Source organism: Fukomys damarensis, unplaced genomic scaffold, assembly GCF_012274545.1.
Source record: "Fukomys damarensis isolate Sample0158 unplaced genomic scaffold, DMR_v1.0_HiC HiC_scaffold_19, whole genome shotgun sequence".
Lineage (NCBI taxonomy): Eukaryota > Metazoa > Chordata > Mammalia > Rodentia > Bathyergidae > Fukomys > Fukomys damarensis.
The window spans coordinates 64793668-64808349 of record NW_022900931.1 but is presented as its reverse complement, the minus strand read 5'-3'; the positions used below and the strand labels follow the sequence as shown (position 1 = coordinate 64808349).

Here is a 14682-nt window from a genome sequence, read left to right as displayed (position 1 = left end):
TATCTAGGGAACTCTCTATGTATTTGACATCAAATTGGACGGGACGTTTTGATCACTTGGTTAGACAATTGAGAGTAGCCATTGCTCATGTTAATTCTACCCGAGTAGACATTGTTTTTGCACAAGGTATATCTGATTGGATTGCAAGTGCTGTATCTATTCTGAAGGATTGGGCTGGAATGGGATCAATGATTGCTTTGTTGGCGTTGGCAGTGTTTTTGGGATTTTGGTGGTTATGTAAGATGAGACGACAGAGACAAAATGATAATATCATGTTGATGCAAGTTTTTGCTGCCCTTGAGGCCGGATACTCGCCTGCTGCCTGGTTGGCCAATTTACAATAGCAGCTTGAACGTTGGTCAATATTCTGCCTATGCCTTGCTCATTCGGGGGCCATAAATATCTGCATCTCTCTACCTCCTTGGACATGGCCTCTGCACTCTGTGGATTAGTCCATTGCACCAGAATCAGGCATGTCTTTTTACAATCTTATTGATCAGCCTTTGCACCGCTCAGAGGTTCTCCTCATTGCACGAGCTAAGGTGATCCAACAGTTGCTCATATGGAATACCTGCTTCGACCACCTTCCGGCCGGGGTGGTTGACAGGCTCCTCCTGAGCTCTAGTTATTTTAAGGAAGGGGGAGATGTCACGCGCCATTATTTCCGGGTTCTTCATGCCCTGCATGAATTCCGGATGTGAGTCCGCCGGTGACGGTGGTTCATGCCTGCGCAGAAGAGGCGCTTGGTTCGTCAGAATGACGCAGGCCGGCATTGACCAATAGAAATGGGCCACGTCACCCGAGAGGCTATAAAAGGCAGGCTCGCATCCGGCTCGGGGTCTTTCCGCCATTTTGAAGAATGTAGAAGAAACTCCAATAAAGCGTGCATCAGAAGAATCCTGAGTGTTGCGTGTTCCTTGCTGGCGAGGTGCGCGCGACACAAAGACCTAGGTATAAAAACTGAAACTTTGAAACTGCTAGAAGAAAACATAGGAGAAACACTTGAAGCCATTAGGCACAGGCAGAGACTTCCTGAATAGGACTCCAATAGCACAGGAAATAATACCAAGAATCAGCAAATGAGACTATGTCAAATTAATGTTTCTGCACAGAAAACCAACAGTGTGAAGAGCCTACACAAAGGGAGAAAATCTTTGCAAGCTGCTCTTTTGACAGGATTAATATCTAGAATATATAAAGAACTAACCACTTGCCCCCAGAAACCCAGTCAATAAATGGGCAGATAAATTGAACAAATACTTCTCAAAAGAAGTACATATGGCCAATAAGTATATGAAAATGTTCAGCATCTTAACCATTAGGGAAATACAAGTCAAAATTATATTATGATTCCATCTCACCCCAGTCAGAATGGCTGTTGTCAAGAATTAAAAAAAAAACAAAAAAAAAAACCACAAAAAAAACAGTAAGTGCTGATGAGGATGTAGAAAAAAATTCCCCCTACTCTGCTGGTGGAAAGTAAATTAGTGATCACCACTACGGAAAGTATGGAGGTTCCTCAAAAAGCAAAAGACAGAAGGAGCATAGGATCCAACTCTACCACTCCTTGGTATGTAGCCCAAGGAATTAAAGTCAACATACTATAGTGACACCTGTATGCCCACGTTTATCGTTCACAGTACACAGTAGCCAAGATGTGGAACCAGCCTAGGTGCCCATCAGTGGATGAATAGATAAAGAAAATGTGATCTGTATTCACAATGGATCATAAAGACAAACAAAATGGTCATTTGCAGGTAGGTGGATGGAAATGGAAATCATGTTAAGTAAAATAAGCTGGACTCAGAAAGACAAGAATTGCACGTTTTCCCTAGCTTGTGAAATCTAAACAATCAAAAAAAAAATAAAAGGATGAAAATAGAATGGAGACTTTTTTTTTTTTCCTCTTTATACTGGGATCAAACTCAGGACCTTGAGCTTGTGAGGCAGGTGTGATGCCACTGAGTTAAGTCCCCAGCCCTGAATGGAGTCTGTTACTGGGCAAGAGGAAGGAATTGGAGGTGTGCGGAAGGCAAGGTAACAGAGGAAGCAAATGTGATCAAAACATGTTCTATGCATGTTGAAGATACCACATTGAAACTATTTTGTAAAATTAATGGGTACTAGTAAAATATATTTTTAAATGTATAAGCGTATTTATTGTTCAGTGTCACAGTTCCATCCCTCTGTGTATAAACGCAATGTGGTGGGTCCATGCAGTGGGATCTTATTTGGCCATAAAAATGGACGAACCTCGAAATCATTGTACTAAGTGAAAGAAGGCGGTCACAAAGATCCTACACTGTGATGTGGTTTAAACGAAGTGTTCAGAACAGGCAAGTCCCTGAGAAAGTGAGTGATTAGCAGGGGCTTAGGGCTGGAGGAGGCAGTTTTGTTAGTGATGATGGTAGCAGAAGGATCAGGCCACGATGGATAACAGTAAAGTTTCATTTTGAAGCAAGGGAAATGTTGTAAAATCGATCGTAGTAATAGTTGAATAAGTCTGTGACTATACTAAAAACCATTGAATCATGCAGTTGAGTTAGGCAAATTGTGCGGCATATGAATTAGATCTCAATGAAATCATTACAGAAAATCAGGGAGCACATGGCTGGGAAGCTGCACACATTCAAACTACGTTTGTTCACATTGAAATCCTGGAGGGACAACAGGTGGGTAGAGATGTTGGGGAGCTGGAGTGAGGTCGTGACTCATTAGCATAGGGGCTCACTCACTGCCCTAGGCCACTTTGCTAAGTGTGGTAGATCAAGGAGGGTAAGTGGGACACCTTCAGTACTGCTCCGTTTTCAGAAGTGACAGCTGAGGACTGATCACCCTCTCGGCATCCAAGACGACCCCCTCACTAAGACTGGCAGATCTCTTTCCAAAATTTCAACCATAATGTTCTTCACTTCCTGTAGTAACCATAAGTGGTTATGATAATGACCCTTAAGTAACTTCAGAGTATCTCAGGATATGAATATTGAAATTTTGTTATTTTTAAATAAATACATTTAAAATAACTTATACTCTAAGTGGATTTGGAGTTAGTTTATTTCCTCACTTAAGAGAATAGACCAAGCTCTTAAAACCAAAATGTCCACAGAAGTCACTGCAGTCACTTCATACTTCACACTTTTCATATCCCAACATTACCTGGCAATAAATGTGAATTCACAGTAATGATAGTGGAAAGGAAGAAAAAGAAAGCAAATGATTCTATCAGCTGCTTCAATATCCCTTGCTCAGCTCAGAGTTTTCATTTGGTGAGTCCAAGTCCTGACATAAGTCCTTCACATAATAATATCTGAATTTAGGTAAATGAAATTTTGTGGGTTTTTTTTTTTGTTTTTTGTTTTTTGAGACAGGGTCTCACTATATAGTTGAGACTGACCTGGAACTCGCTATGTAGGCCAAGCTGGTCTCGAACTTACAGTGATCCTCCTGCCTCAGCCTCCTGAGTGCTGGGATTACAGGCATGTGCTACCACACCCAGCTTGTTTTGTCTTTTTGAGACAGAATCTCTTCATGTAATCCAGGCTGGCTTCATACTCTGGAGATCCTCCTGCCTTAGCCTCTTGAGTGCTAGGCTCCCAGGTGTGTGGCACTGCCCCTGGCTCAACCTGATTTCTTTGTCTGGTATCACCTTTTTACTTTAGTTTTATTTATAGCTATCAATTTCTCTTGATTATTGAAGCAATACAAATGTCTTTGTAGACAGTTTAAAGAACTACTTAAAAGCAGAGGAGGCTATAAACATACCAAGTCTTTTTGTCCGCTATATACTGATGCGCTTTCTCGTGAGCCTGTTCTCTTATTGCTTGTGCAGACGTAGATCCAGATTGGGGTCTTCGTCTTAGTTTTGTCCCGACTGAGCACTTCGTGAACAGCGTCCCCACTGTGCATTTGGCCCGCATGCGCATTGCCGCCTCAGGGTCCCGCCGCAGACTCCGCTTTGGTAAAGCGCTTTCACAGCCTTTTTTTTTCTGTTCTTTTTCAGCACACTCCTTGCCAGTTCTCACGTAGAGCATTTGAGGAGGCAGCGAAAGGCCAGAGTGGCGGGACCACGGCAAGAGAAGAGCATGGCCCCAGAAATGAGGTAGAGCCCGATCCTGTTACTGGGTTAGAGCAGCGATCAGAGGCCGAGAAAGGAGAGGGGGAAAAAAGGATAATAATAATAAAGAAAGGCTATGAAGAGAGACAAGGGCGGGGAATGGGGAGGCGGCTGTGAAACCAGGTGAGCAGGAGACAGCTCTCCTGAGGAAGACCAGAGTGTTTTACAGATAAAAAAAACTCAGAGCAGTAAAACAACTTCCCTGAGGGGAGGAGGCACATTAGAGTTAAATTCGTTTCTTTCGGCAGCCCCCGCCCAGCCAGGTGTGGAGGTGCTCGCCTGTCACCCCAGCACGCTGGGAGGCTGAGGCTCCAGGATCACTAGTTCAAACCCAGCCTGGGCAATTTAGAGACACAGTGAAAGCCTGTCTCAAAATTTAAGAGAGGGAGAGGGAGAGAGAGAGGAAGGTCTGGGATGTAGCTCACCTCCAAGGCCCTGGGCTCAATCCATAAGGAAACAGCACCGTCGGGATATAGTACCCCATCGCGGTACACGGAGCATGTCTGCTGTTCTCAGAACCCTTCGGGTGTGATTCCTGTCTTCTTTCCATTGAGCTTGGGCACTAAAGTATTTCTAAGAAGTGTAATTTAAAAGAGGGATCTGTGCGTGTGACTGTGCTTCGTGCTGTGTGTATGTACGGCAGATAGAAATGCAGGTTTGCTTTATGGGCTTTGCAAGGGTTGTCTTGGAACTTAGTACATTTTCAACTCTAAAACCTGAAACGTGCACCTGTTGGCATTTTAAAGGTCTGCTCAGGACAGGGAACGGCCCCCTGCGGCCCACAGAGCTGCTCCCGAGAGTAAGCCTGGGAGGGAGCCAGAGCCCCAGGCTTCGGAATCCATGCTGGAAATGAGCTCCTCTAGTGAGTCTGAGCTTTACCAGAGTGACTCAGGACAATCTGCCGTGGGACAATCATCGACCTCATCTGCAATGATCTGGTCTTTGGGGACTGAGGATTCGGTACCCCACGTCTCCAATGCTGAGGTCTGGGAGATGTATGCTTTAGAGAACCAGGCCAGGGCCGGGCAGCCCCAGAAAAGTTCTGTAGCAGAGGTGGTGCCTGTCTCTGTCCTGAAATCGAAACCCTCGAAGGAGCAGGGGAGAGTGGCAAAGACAGAAGAAAGCGGTGACTTCCGCGCCCGTCCACTCTGGCCCAGGAAGGCAGAGTACATGCTGGCCCTGATGGGCTACATCATCAAGCCAATCAGTCTCTGGCGCTTTGTGTACCTGTGGCTTCACAAAGGAGGCGGTAAGTCCAGGAAGCAGGGAGCCACGGGGGGCTGGCAGGACAGAGGCCTGCTCAGGCTTCAAAACTGAGCTGTGTCGATGCTGGGCAGCCAAGCCGCCATGAGCAGGAAAGGAGGAGGGAGCCTGCACACCTGAAATCCCAGGGGGGAGGCGGTAGCGGGTGTCTGATGTGTGGATGGTCGGGCTGGAGGCCTGGTCAGTGGTGATGGGATATTAGTCAGCTTTTCGTCACTGGGACGAAAAGCCCAACATCCACAGCTTAGAGGAGGAAGGATGTATTCTGGCTCAGTTTCAGGAGGTTTCAACCCAGGGCTGGCTGGCATGGCAGCTGGAAGCAGAGGACGAGAGCAAGCCAGAGAGGGGAAGGGACTTTGGAGGAGAACAAACCCTCCCGGTCACTCCCACAGCTCACCTCCTCCAGTGAGGCCCCACCTCCTAGCAGCGCTTTCAGCTGTGATTTACAGTGGGCGAATCCACTCACAGGCAGAGCGCCGCCACGACCCAGGCACCTCCCAAGTCCCCACCTCAGAACACACGAGATTCGGGGGACATTCCAGATCAAACCATAGCAGGTGACAACAAGTGTCTGGCCCTCTAGAAACTAGGGACCAGGAGACGAGGAGCCTGGGCCTGTGAGGAAGTGGAAACACCTGACCTTAGCGCTGGGGGCTCCGTGGGAGGCCCTGCTGGTGAGCATGGCGTCTTGAGCCGTGAAGTTGCCCAGGCACTGAAAGCCGTGGTTCTGGATCCCTTCTGGACTCTTCGCAGGCAGCTTCTTCTTCATCTACACTGTCGTGCTGCTCTTCGTGGGGATCCCTCTGCTCTTCCTGGAGATGGCAGTTGGCCAGAGAATGCACCGGAACAGCATAGACGCGTGGAAGATCATTGCCCCTTGGGCTGGTGGCGTGGGCTACTCCAGCTTTATAGTGAGGAGCTCTGGGCTGCCCAGGCCTCCTCGGTCACCGTCCCACCCCGAGTCCCAGCCCTCGTCTGGGACAGGTCCCCTGACCACTTCCCCGGGTCACGTCCCCGCGGTCCCCCTGCAGTCCTCTGTCACATCCCCTCTGTCTGCCCCTCCCTGCTCTCAGATGTGTTTCATCGCGAGCTTGTACACGAATGTGGTGAATGCCTGGATCGTCTTCTACCTGAGCCACAGTTTCCAGTTCCCTGTTCCATGGGAGAAATGTCCCTTATTGAAGAATTCCAGTGACTTTGGTGAGAGGAAGCCAAAGAGAAGGAGGAGGGGAAATGAGGACTGCCGGGGAACTCGGAAGAGGAAACAGGGAGGAGGGAGCAGGCAGAGGAAGACAGAAGCAAACACGGATGGTGGGGGGCAGTGGGCCCGAGGGCGGGCGCCCTGCCTGGCAGGCACAGCCACAGCCAGGTCCCCTCAGATCCTGAGTGTGCGCAGACGACGCCCTCCGTGTACTTCTGGTACCGGCAGACCCTGAAGGTCTCAGACAGGATTGAGGATGGTGGCCCGGTGGTCTCGAGTCTCAGCCTGCCCTTCTTTGTGTCCTGGTGTCTCGTTGGTGCCTTCACAATCAAGGGGCTCAAGTTCCTAGGAAAGGTGAGCCGGCACCTCAGGTCCCTCGACGTTCTCCGATGCCACAGCCGTCTCCCTTGGCTACATTTCACTCTCTTGGCCTTTACTTCTGCCTGCCCCAACCCTTTGCTGAAATCTCTCCTCCACCGCTTGCTAAGCTGCACCCCAGAACCTTCGATCCCTGCCTGTGGTTGGCCTCTGCTGGTACGCAATGGCGATCTGTTCCCCTCTCGATGCAGGGCATGTTTATCTTGATGTCATTTTCCTATATCATCTTCTTCTGCTTCTTCATCTGGAGTCTACACCTGGAAGGGGCAAAATATGGTCTTAAATATTTGCTAACTGCCAAGGTAAGGGGGACCCCACGCGCCTGTTGTTAAGCTCCTGTCCCCTCATGTCCCCTGTGCCCCCTCCCAGCGGCTCCACTGTTGTTGTCGCATTCCTTACTACAGCCTCCCTTATACCCGCCTTCTCCTTCTCCCTTTCAGGTGTCGGTTGTGTATGACCTGAGGGTATGGTCCATAGTAGGAGGCCAAGTTTTATTTGATCTGGGCTTAGGCTTTGGCCCCATTGCCTCCTTATCCTCCCACATGCCCCAGGCTAACAACTGTCTCAGAGATGCCTTTATCGCGGCTCTGGTCAACCTGGTCACCATGTTCTTCGTGATACCTTTCGTCCTCTCTGTCCTGGGCTTCTGGGCGACAGTCCTCACGCACCGCTGCACTGAGAAGTAAGGCCCGCCCCTTGGCGGGGGTCCTGGCCCCAGGGAACGGCAGAACCCAAAGGCCACATGCACAGCCCCCACTGGGTGTGCTCTTAAGTCACTGCTTGCCCGTTTCTGAAAACAGATAGTAGAACCCTCCTGTCGTGTTACCCCCAACCCAGCCCTCTTCTACCTGTGGGAATCTTCAGACTCAGCAGTCGGTCGCCAACTACCCATCTCAAGTAGCTATGCTCACATGTACTAAAAGTGACCAACATCCAAGTATCTGGTGAATCTATCTCTGATACACAAAATAACACCTCCTAAGAACACACCTATCAGAGATCCTTCCAAGGCTGTCCTTGGAATTCCTGATTGCTTCCGCCTTTAACTGTGGACTCATTAAATTTAGCAATGGCTGTCCATCTGGCATACTTAAATCCAAAAGGATTCTCAGCTCTAGAGCCTTTATTGTTAGAGCCTCCTTGTTTGTTTATTTATTTGCAGGTACTGGGCATTGAACTCAGGGCTTTGTGAATCCACCACAGGGCACATCCCTAGGCTCTTTGTGTGTGTGTGTGTGTGTGTGTGTGTGTGTGTGTGACAGGGTCTTGCTGCATTGCCCAGGCTTCCCTTGAACTTGCCATCCTTCCTTCTCAGTCTCCTGGGTAGATGGGATTATAGTCATGTCCCACCGCTCCCAGCCTGGTTTTTATTCTTTTTTTTTTTTAATTGGTTTTTTGAGACAGGGTCTCATGTACAGTTGAAACTGACCTGGAACTCACTATGTAGCCCAGGCTGGTCTCGAACTCACAGCCATCCTCCTGCCTCAGCCTCCTGAGTGCTGGGATTACAGGTGTGCCACCACACCCAGCCTGGTTTTTATTCTTTAGGCATTAATTTAAAAAAAATCCTGCTGGGTGTGTTGGCACATTCCTGTAATACCAGTATTTGGGAAGCTGAGGCAGTAGGGTTTCCGCAGGCTCAAAGCCAGCCTGGGGTACATTGTGACCTGTACACCAATAATGAATGAACTCACGAGGAAAGAAATTAGGAAAATAATATTATTCACAATAGCTTCAAGAAAAATTAAATATTTGGAATTAACCAAACAAAAGAAGTGAAAGACCTCTACAATGAAAACTATAGTACTTTGAAAAGGAGATCTGAGAGGAGATTACAGAAGAGAAAGATACCCGCATCTGCATAGGCAGACTAAAAATTGCCAAAATGGCCAGATTACCAAAACTGATATATAGATTTAATGCAACTCCAATCAGAATACCAAAAGCATTCTTCACAGAACTAGAAAATCCTAAGATTCTTATGGAACCAGAAGAGAACAACAATAGCAGAAGCAATCCAGGGCGACAAGAGGAAAGTAGGAGATGTCACATCCTGGATTTCGAGTTACAGTACAAAGCTCCAGCACAAAAGTGGACATTTTGTGGATCACTGGAATAGAACAGAGGATGCAGAAAACCCCAGGCACAGTCAGCCATCTGATCTTTGACAGAGGGGCCAGAAACATACGCTGGAGGAAAAGATAGCCCCTTTAATAAATGATACTGGGAAAACTGGCTATCTACATGCAGAAGATTGGATCTAGACCCATATCTCTCACCACCTACTAAAATAAAATCGTAATGAATCAAAGATCTAAGTGTCAAGTAATCTGCTAGAAAATAAAATAGGTAAAACTCCTGAAAACATGGGCATAGGCAAGGACTTTCTGAGTAGCAGACCTGTAATCCCACCACTCAGGAGACAGGCAGGAGAATCACTTTGAGTTTGAGGCCAGCCTGGACTACATAGTGAGACTTCTGTAAAAAACAAATTAACAAATAGTGTCATGACAAATTAAAAAGCTCTACACCGCAAAGGAAACAACCTCCAGAATGGGACAGCCTACAGGATGGTAAAAAAATTTGCCAGCTACTTCTCAGATGGAGGATTCATATCTAAAATATAAAAAAAAAACTTAAAATGTTACCCCCACCAAGTAAAATTCCCAATCAAGAAGTGGGCGACTGAAATGAATACCCTTCTCAGAAGAAATACAAATGGCCAATCGATACAGGAAAATACATTGAGCATCTCTAGCTGTTAGTGGAACACAAACACAAATTAAGACAACACAGGTTCCATCTCATTCCAGAAGGAATGGCTATCATCTTCAGGAACTCGAGTAACAACCTCTGAAGAAGCTGCAGAGAAAAAGGTACCTTTCTGCATTGGTGGGGATGTAAACTAGTATAGCCCCTCTGGAAATCAGGACGGAGAGTCCTCAAAAAAAGCTAAAACTAGCAATTTCATTTGCTCCAGCTATTCGCCTTCTGGGTGTCTTCCCCAAAGAGTTAAAGGCATCATATCACAGTGACTCGTGCACACCCATGTTTATAGCAGCACAACTCATAATAGCCAGACTTGGAAGCTTGGCTGTGTGTCCACCAGCAGACGAATGGATAAAGAGAATGCGGTCTATATATACCATGGAGTACCACGGTGTCACAGCAGTGTTTTTATTTTTATTTTATTTGGGGTGCCAGGGGTTGAACTCGGGCCCTTGTGCTTGCAAGGCGGGTGGCAGAACCACTGAGCCAAGTCCGCAGCCCCGACACAGCAATATCGTTAATTTTTTTTCAAAAGGTTGAAAAATAGCTTCAAGCCCTTTAATCCTTTCTGATGAGAAGATTAGTCCAAATAGCTAACTGGCCTACTGTCAGAATAACATAGGTAGTATTTTGTTTTTTAAAATGTGATCCAACTGTTCTTACTTTCTACAATTTTGCATTTCGCTCATATCAGTAAATCTTGGCTCACCTTCCGTTGCAGTTCTTATAGAGCAGTGATCTGAGCTTCGATGGATTTGTACAAGTTAGCTGAGTGAACGCCAGGGTCGGGAGGTCCTCAGAGAGAGAGCATGTTAAATAGGTGCGCAGCCAGCACACGGGCTGTCAGCAGGGTCATGGAGGGTGACGAGGCTGGCATGGTCAACCGGGTTCAGATCAGAAGGTCAAAGGCTCACTCACACCTACAATCTCAGCACTCTGGGAGGCTGAGGCAGGAGGATCACTAGCTCTGTCTAGCTCAGTCTGGGCAACTTAGTGACTTAGAGAGACCCTGTTTCCAAATTTAAAAAGGGCTGGCGATTTGGCTTAGTAGTGCCGCCACCTGCCTCACAAGTACAAGGTCTGCAGTTCAATCCCTGGTACAAAAAAAAATTTTTTTTTAAAGGGCTGGGGTATAGCTCAGTGCAAAGAGCCCAGCTTCCATTTCCGGTACCACACACACACACACAAATTTAAGAAGCAGTTTTCACTCACATAGCAGAGCTCCCTGGGAACATTACACACAGCGTAGCCCAAGTAAATGGTGTCCCCAGCATTCTGTGGTTTGTAGTTTAGATGGGTCGGCTTCCATCCACTGGCTCAGCCAGGAAGGGTGTGGGTGTGAATGAGTCCCCATCACTGAAGGAAAGGCCCCAAGTCCCTGTGGGTATAGAAAACCTTCTTGGGGTCCCACGGTCACCAACTCTTTGGTCTCACAAAGCGAATTCGTGGCCTCAAAAGTGGGTGCCTCCCAGGTTTCCTCCCCAGTCAGTACACTGGGCTAGAAGGCAGCTTTCTCACAGCAAGGAGAGGAGAGGCCTTGTCCCGAGAGGCTGCGCTGTCTGACTGATTGAACCACTGTCCTCAGGAACATGGAAACGCTCTTGATGCTGGTGAACATAGGGACACTGCCTCCTGAGGCTATGCCCCCCCGTGACCTGAACAACGACCCCACCTCCACCTACAGCATCTGGCTCGACAGCCTGACCCCAGACATCAAGAGCCTGGTGCTCGGCAAGGTGTCCAGGTGTGACAGAGAGGCGTGGATTCTGCGGGTGAGTGCCCAGAGCTGGGGGCTGGGCCCGCAGACGCCCTGGGGAAAAATCTCAGAGGCCCCACGTGACCATCAGCCCCACCATCGGAAAGAACTGCGGCCCGCTTCCACGAGCCATGGAGGTGGATCTGCTTTTCTTTCTTCCCGATTTGCTTGGAGATCTGCTTTTCTCAGCAGTTCAGGGCTTTCAGAGCATTTTCCAGAGAAAGCAGAGCGTACCTTTGTGTTTTGCTCTTGCTGTTCTTGCTAAAGTCAGAGATGCCGCAACTCCTCCCTCTTCTGTCCTTACAGGCTAAGGACGGCCCCAACTTTGCATTCTTGTCCTTTGTTGAAGTGGCGTCCTTCCTTCCCCGCTCGCTATTCTGGTCTCTCCTCTTCTTCCTGATGCTGCTGTCGCTGAGCTTGAGCACCATGATAGGCTTGATGCAAGGGCTCCTCATCCCGCTCCAGGACTCCTCCTCTTTCTTCAGAAAACAAACCAAGCTGCTCACAGGTAGTCTGACTGGTGGCCGCTCGCGTCCCGGTGACCCTTAGCCAGCTTGGTCTGTGGCCTCTGCATGGCTGGACTTCTGATCCAATGTTTCCTCCAGGGGGCATCTCTGTGCTGCTGTTCCTGTGTGGTCTTTACTTCACCCGACCCCCTGGCGTTTATATCATCAAATTGCTGAGGGAGTACTGGGCCCCCATACCCATCATCTTCATCGTCATCTGTGAAAACATTGCCGTGGCCTGGGCCTGCGGGGCCAAGAGGTGACACCCTCAGCCGAGCCTCCTGGGGAGCATGGGTCTGAGGCGGAAACGGACCCCTTTCTTCTTGCTTCTGCTTTCACCCAATTAGTGAATCTATTTATCATTTCTTTATTTAACACACACGTTTCCATATGCACCTGGCACTGCTTTAGTTAGCGGAATACCGCATCCAACAAACACCCCTGTCCTCAGCTTACATTCTGGTGTAGACAGGTAATAACCAAACTGACAAAAATATTGAAAAGAGCCGAGCGTGGTGGTGCACGCCTGTAATCCCAGCACTCGGGAGGCTGAGGCAGGAGGATCGCTGTGAGTTAGAGACCAGCCTGGGCGACATAGTGAGTTCCAGGTCAGTCTCAACTACATAGTGAGAACCTGTCTCAAAAAACAAAAAAAAGAAAAGGATAAGGGAGCGAAGTCAGTGGTGAGACGACCTGGAGTGGGAGTTGGGTCCGACAGGGCAGCAGTGAGGGCCTCCTGGGACAGTGATCCGTGACCCCACCAGGGCAGCAGGAAGGCCTGGGTCAGATGGGCATGGTGTGTGGGGAGCGAGGTGCCCAAGAGGCCCGAGCAGGGTGTCAGGTGAGGCAGGAGCAAGCGGGCCGGGCTGTGCGGGCCTCGTGGGCCATCGCGGGACTTAGCAGAGCTAATGCGCCGGAAGGTTTCAGGAGTAGCATTATCGGATTTATTTTATTTATTGTTTTGGTACCCTGCACTTGTGAGGCAGGCACGGTGCCACTGAGCTCCATCCCGGGCCCTGTCAGATGGAAGCTTTGCAGAGAAGTCTGTGCCTGCTGTGGTGCGCAGGACAGACTGAGGAGCCAGTGTGCGGCAAGAACTGGAGCTGCACGCTGCAGGGGGCGCTAGCGTGGCCCGGCGTGGGTGGAAGCTGTAGATGGAGAGCAGCAGTGAGGCTTGGGAAGGGAGAGCTACGGGGACAGGGGGCAAGATAATCAGCGACAGGGCTATGCGTCCTGACTGGGAGAGGAGGAGAGTCCGGACCAGGGCGGGGACTCCTGCGTCCCACCTCCTGGGGGCCGGTGTGTGGGCACCGAACTTGTGCCTCAGGCGTGGAGGCCCCGCGGGTGGCCGTGGTTGTTGGAGTCACTTCCTCCGCTCATTACCTCTTCGCTGAGCTAGACGCTTCGGGGACTGTCGGTGACAGGGAGGCCGGGTGGGCCTGGGAGCGGACTGCTCAGCTTGAGGCCCTCCGCTTCAAGAGCAGAGTCCAAAGCGAGGGACAGGGAGAATCCCAGCCGGCGGCGGGAAGTCAGCAGGGCACAGGGTCAGGCTGCAGGCACAGACGGTTGCTTAAGGAAGAGGACGAGGCTGGAGCAGGCCTGGCGGATGAACAGGCAGAGGAAGAGGGGCAGGGGGCCGTTTGATGCCAGTGTCACCTCTTACACGTCCATGGAGACCGAGAACATGTGCTGAGGGAGGCCGGGCACGAGCTGAACCAAGTAGGATCCGGATGCTGTCATTTCGTGGGGAGAGCAGGGGAGGGGCGGTGGGACGCGCGGGAGGCCCTTCCACAGCGGAGGGACACGTGGAGCCCCCTTGGGGCAGGATGGAGGGTGGACTGACCGAGAGCGGGCGGGATCGAGGAGAAAGCGGGAACTCGAGCTGTAACTGCCTGCCCGAAAGACCCTAGGGCTGGGCCGGCACCGTCCCGAGGCCAGGTGAGGCCTGGCCGCTCACCCATACTCTTCCTCCCACAGGTTTCTTGAAGACCTGATGACCCTGGCGCAGGGCTTCACCCTCCGCTTGTACAGCTGGCTGTGGAGCTACCTGACCCCGGTCATGCTGCTCGCCCTGTTTGTAGGCCTCCTGGTCCAGCGCTTCACGAAGCCCATCAGCTACATGGCCTGGGAGTCAAGCAACGTGAGTGCCCCTCCCAGGCCCTGGGCCCAGACAGTGGCGGCGGACCTTCCGGTCCCCTCTCTGAATAAACCTCCCGTCTCTAGTCCACAGAGGTGACTCGGCAGTACCCCTCGTGGGTGCTGTTCCTGGTGATCATACTGCTCCTCCTCGTCACCATGCCCATCCCTGTGTACCTCCTCTACGGCCTCACCCACGGGATTCCCTTCAGGCCCAGCGGGGGGGACGAGCACACAAAATCCTCCACATCCCTACATCGAAGGAACCAGGTCATGCCGGGTAGAGAGGCCCAAGAGAAAGAAGCTCACCAAGATAATAAAGGGAAGTGATGATCGGCCCGTCATCTGACTTCCTAGCTGCATTCGTTTTTGTTGTTTTCCAACTTCCCGCATCCCTCAAAACACATCTGACAGCCAGCACTAGAGAGGCCGAGGCAGGAGGATCACTGTGAGTTCGAGACCAGCCTGGGCTGCAGTGAGTTCCAGGTCAGTCTCCACTACATAGTGAGACCCTGTCTCAAAAAAAAAAAAAAGAAAAGAACGGGCCGGGCGAGGCCGG

General features: G+C 50.0%; 2 protein-coding genes and 1 long non-coding RNA gene across 3 annotated transcripts in view; 2 read left to right on the top strand and 1 right to left on the bottom strand.

Moving 5' to 3' along the window:
• The window catches only part of LOC117286886, a 15496-nt gene extending 10559 nt beyond the window's left edge, over positions 1-4937 (top strand). Inside the window, exons 2-3 of the long non-coding RNA XR_004518028.1 lie at positions 4001-4099; positions 4861-4937. This is a non-coding gene — a long non-coding RNA (uncharacterized LOC117286886). The remainder of the gene's footprint in view (positions 1-4000; positions 4100-4860) is intronic.
• A 107-nt stretch (positions 4938-5044) lies between these two features.
• Positions 5045-10524, top strand: Slc6a16 (solute carrier family 6 member 16). The gene is made up of 7 exons (XM_033766017.1): positions 5045-5363; positions 6131-6288; positions 6451-6577; positions 6757-6932; positions 7148-7258; positions 7397-7638; positions 10447-10524. Exons 1-7 carry the CDS (start codon positions 5045-5047, stop codon positions 10466-10468), a joined length of 1155 nt encoding a protein of 384 aa, XP_033621908.1. The 3' UTR covers positions 10469-10524.
• Positions 10525-10909: 385 nt separating this feature from the next.
• Trpm4 (transient receptor potential cation channel subfamily M member 4) overlaps positions 10910-14682 on the bottom strand; it is a 41540-nt gene continuing 37767 nt past the window's right edge. The window contains exon 23 of the mRNA XM_010640888.3: positions 10910-11103. Coding sequence (XP_010639190.1) covers positions 11015-11103 — 89 coding nt within the window. The 3' untranslated portion in view covers positions 10910-11014. The remainder of the gene's footprint in view (positions 11104-14682) is intronic.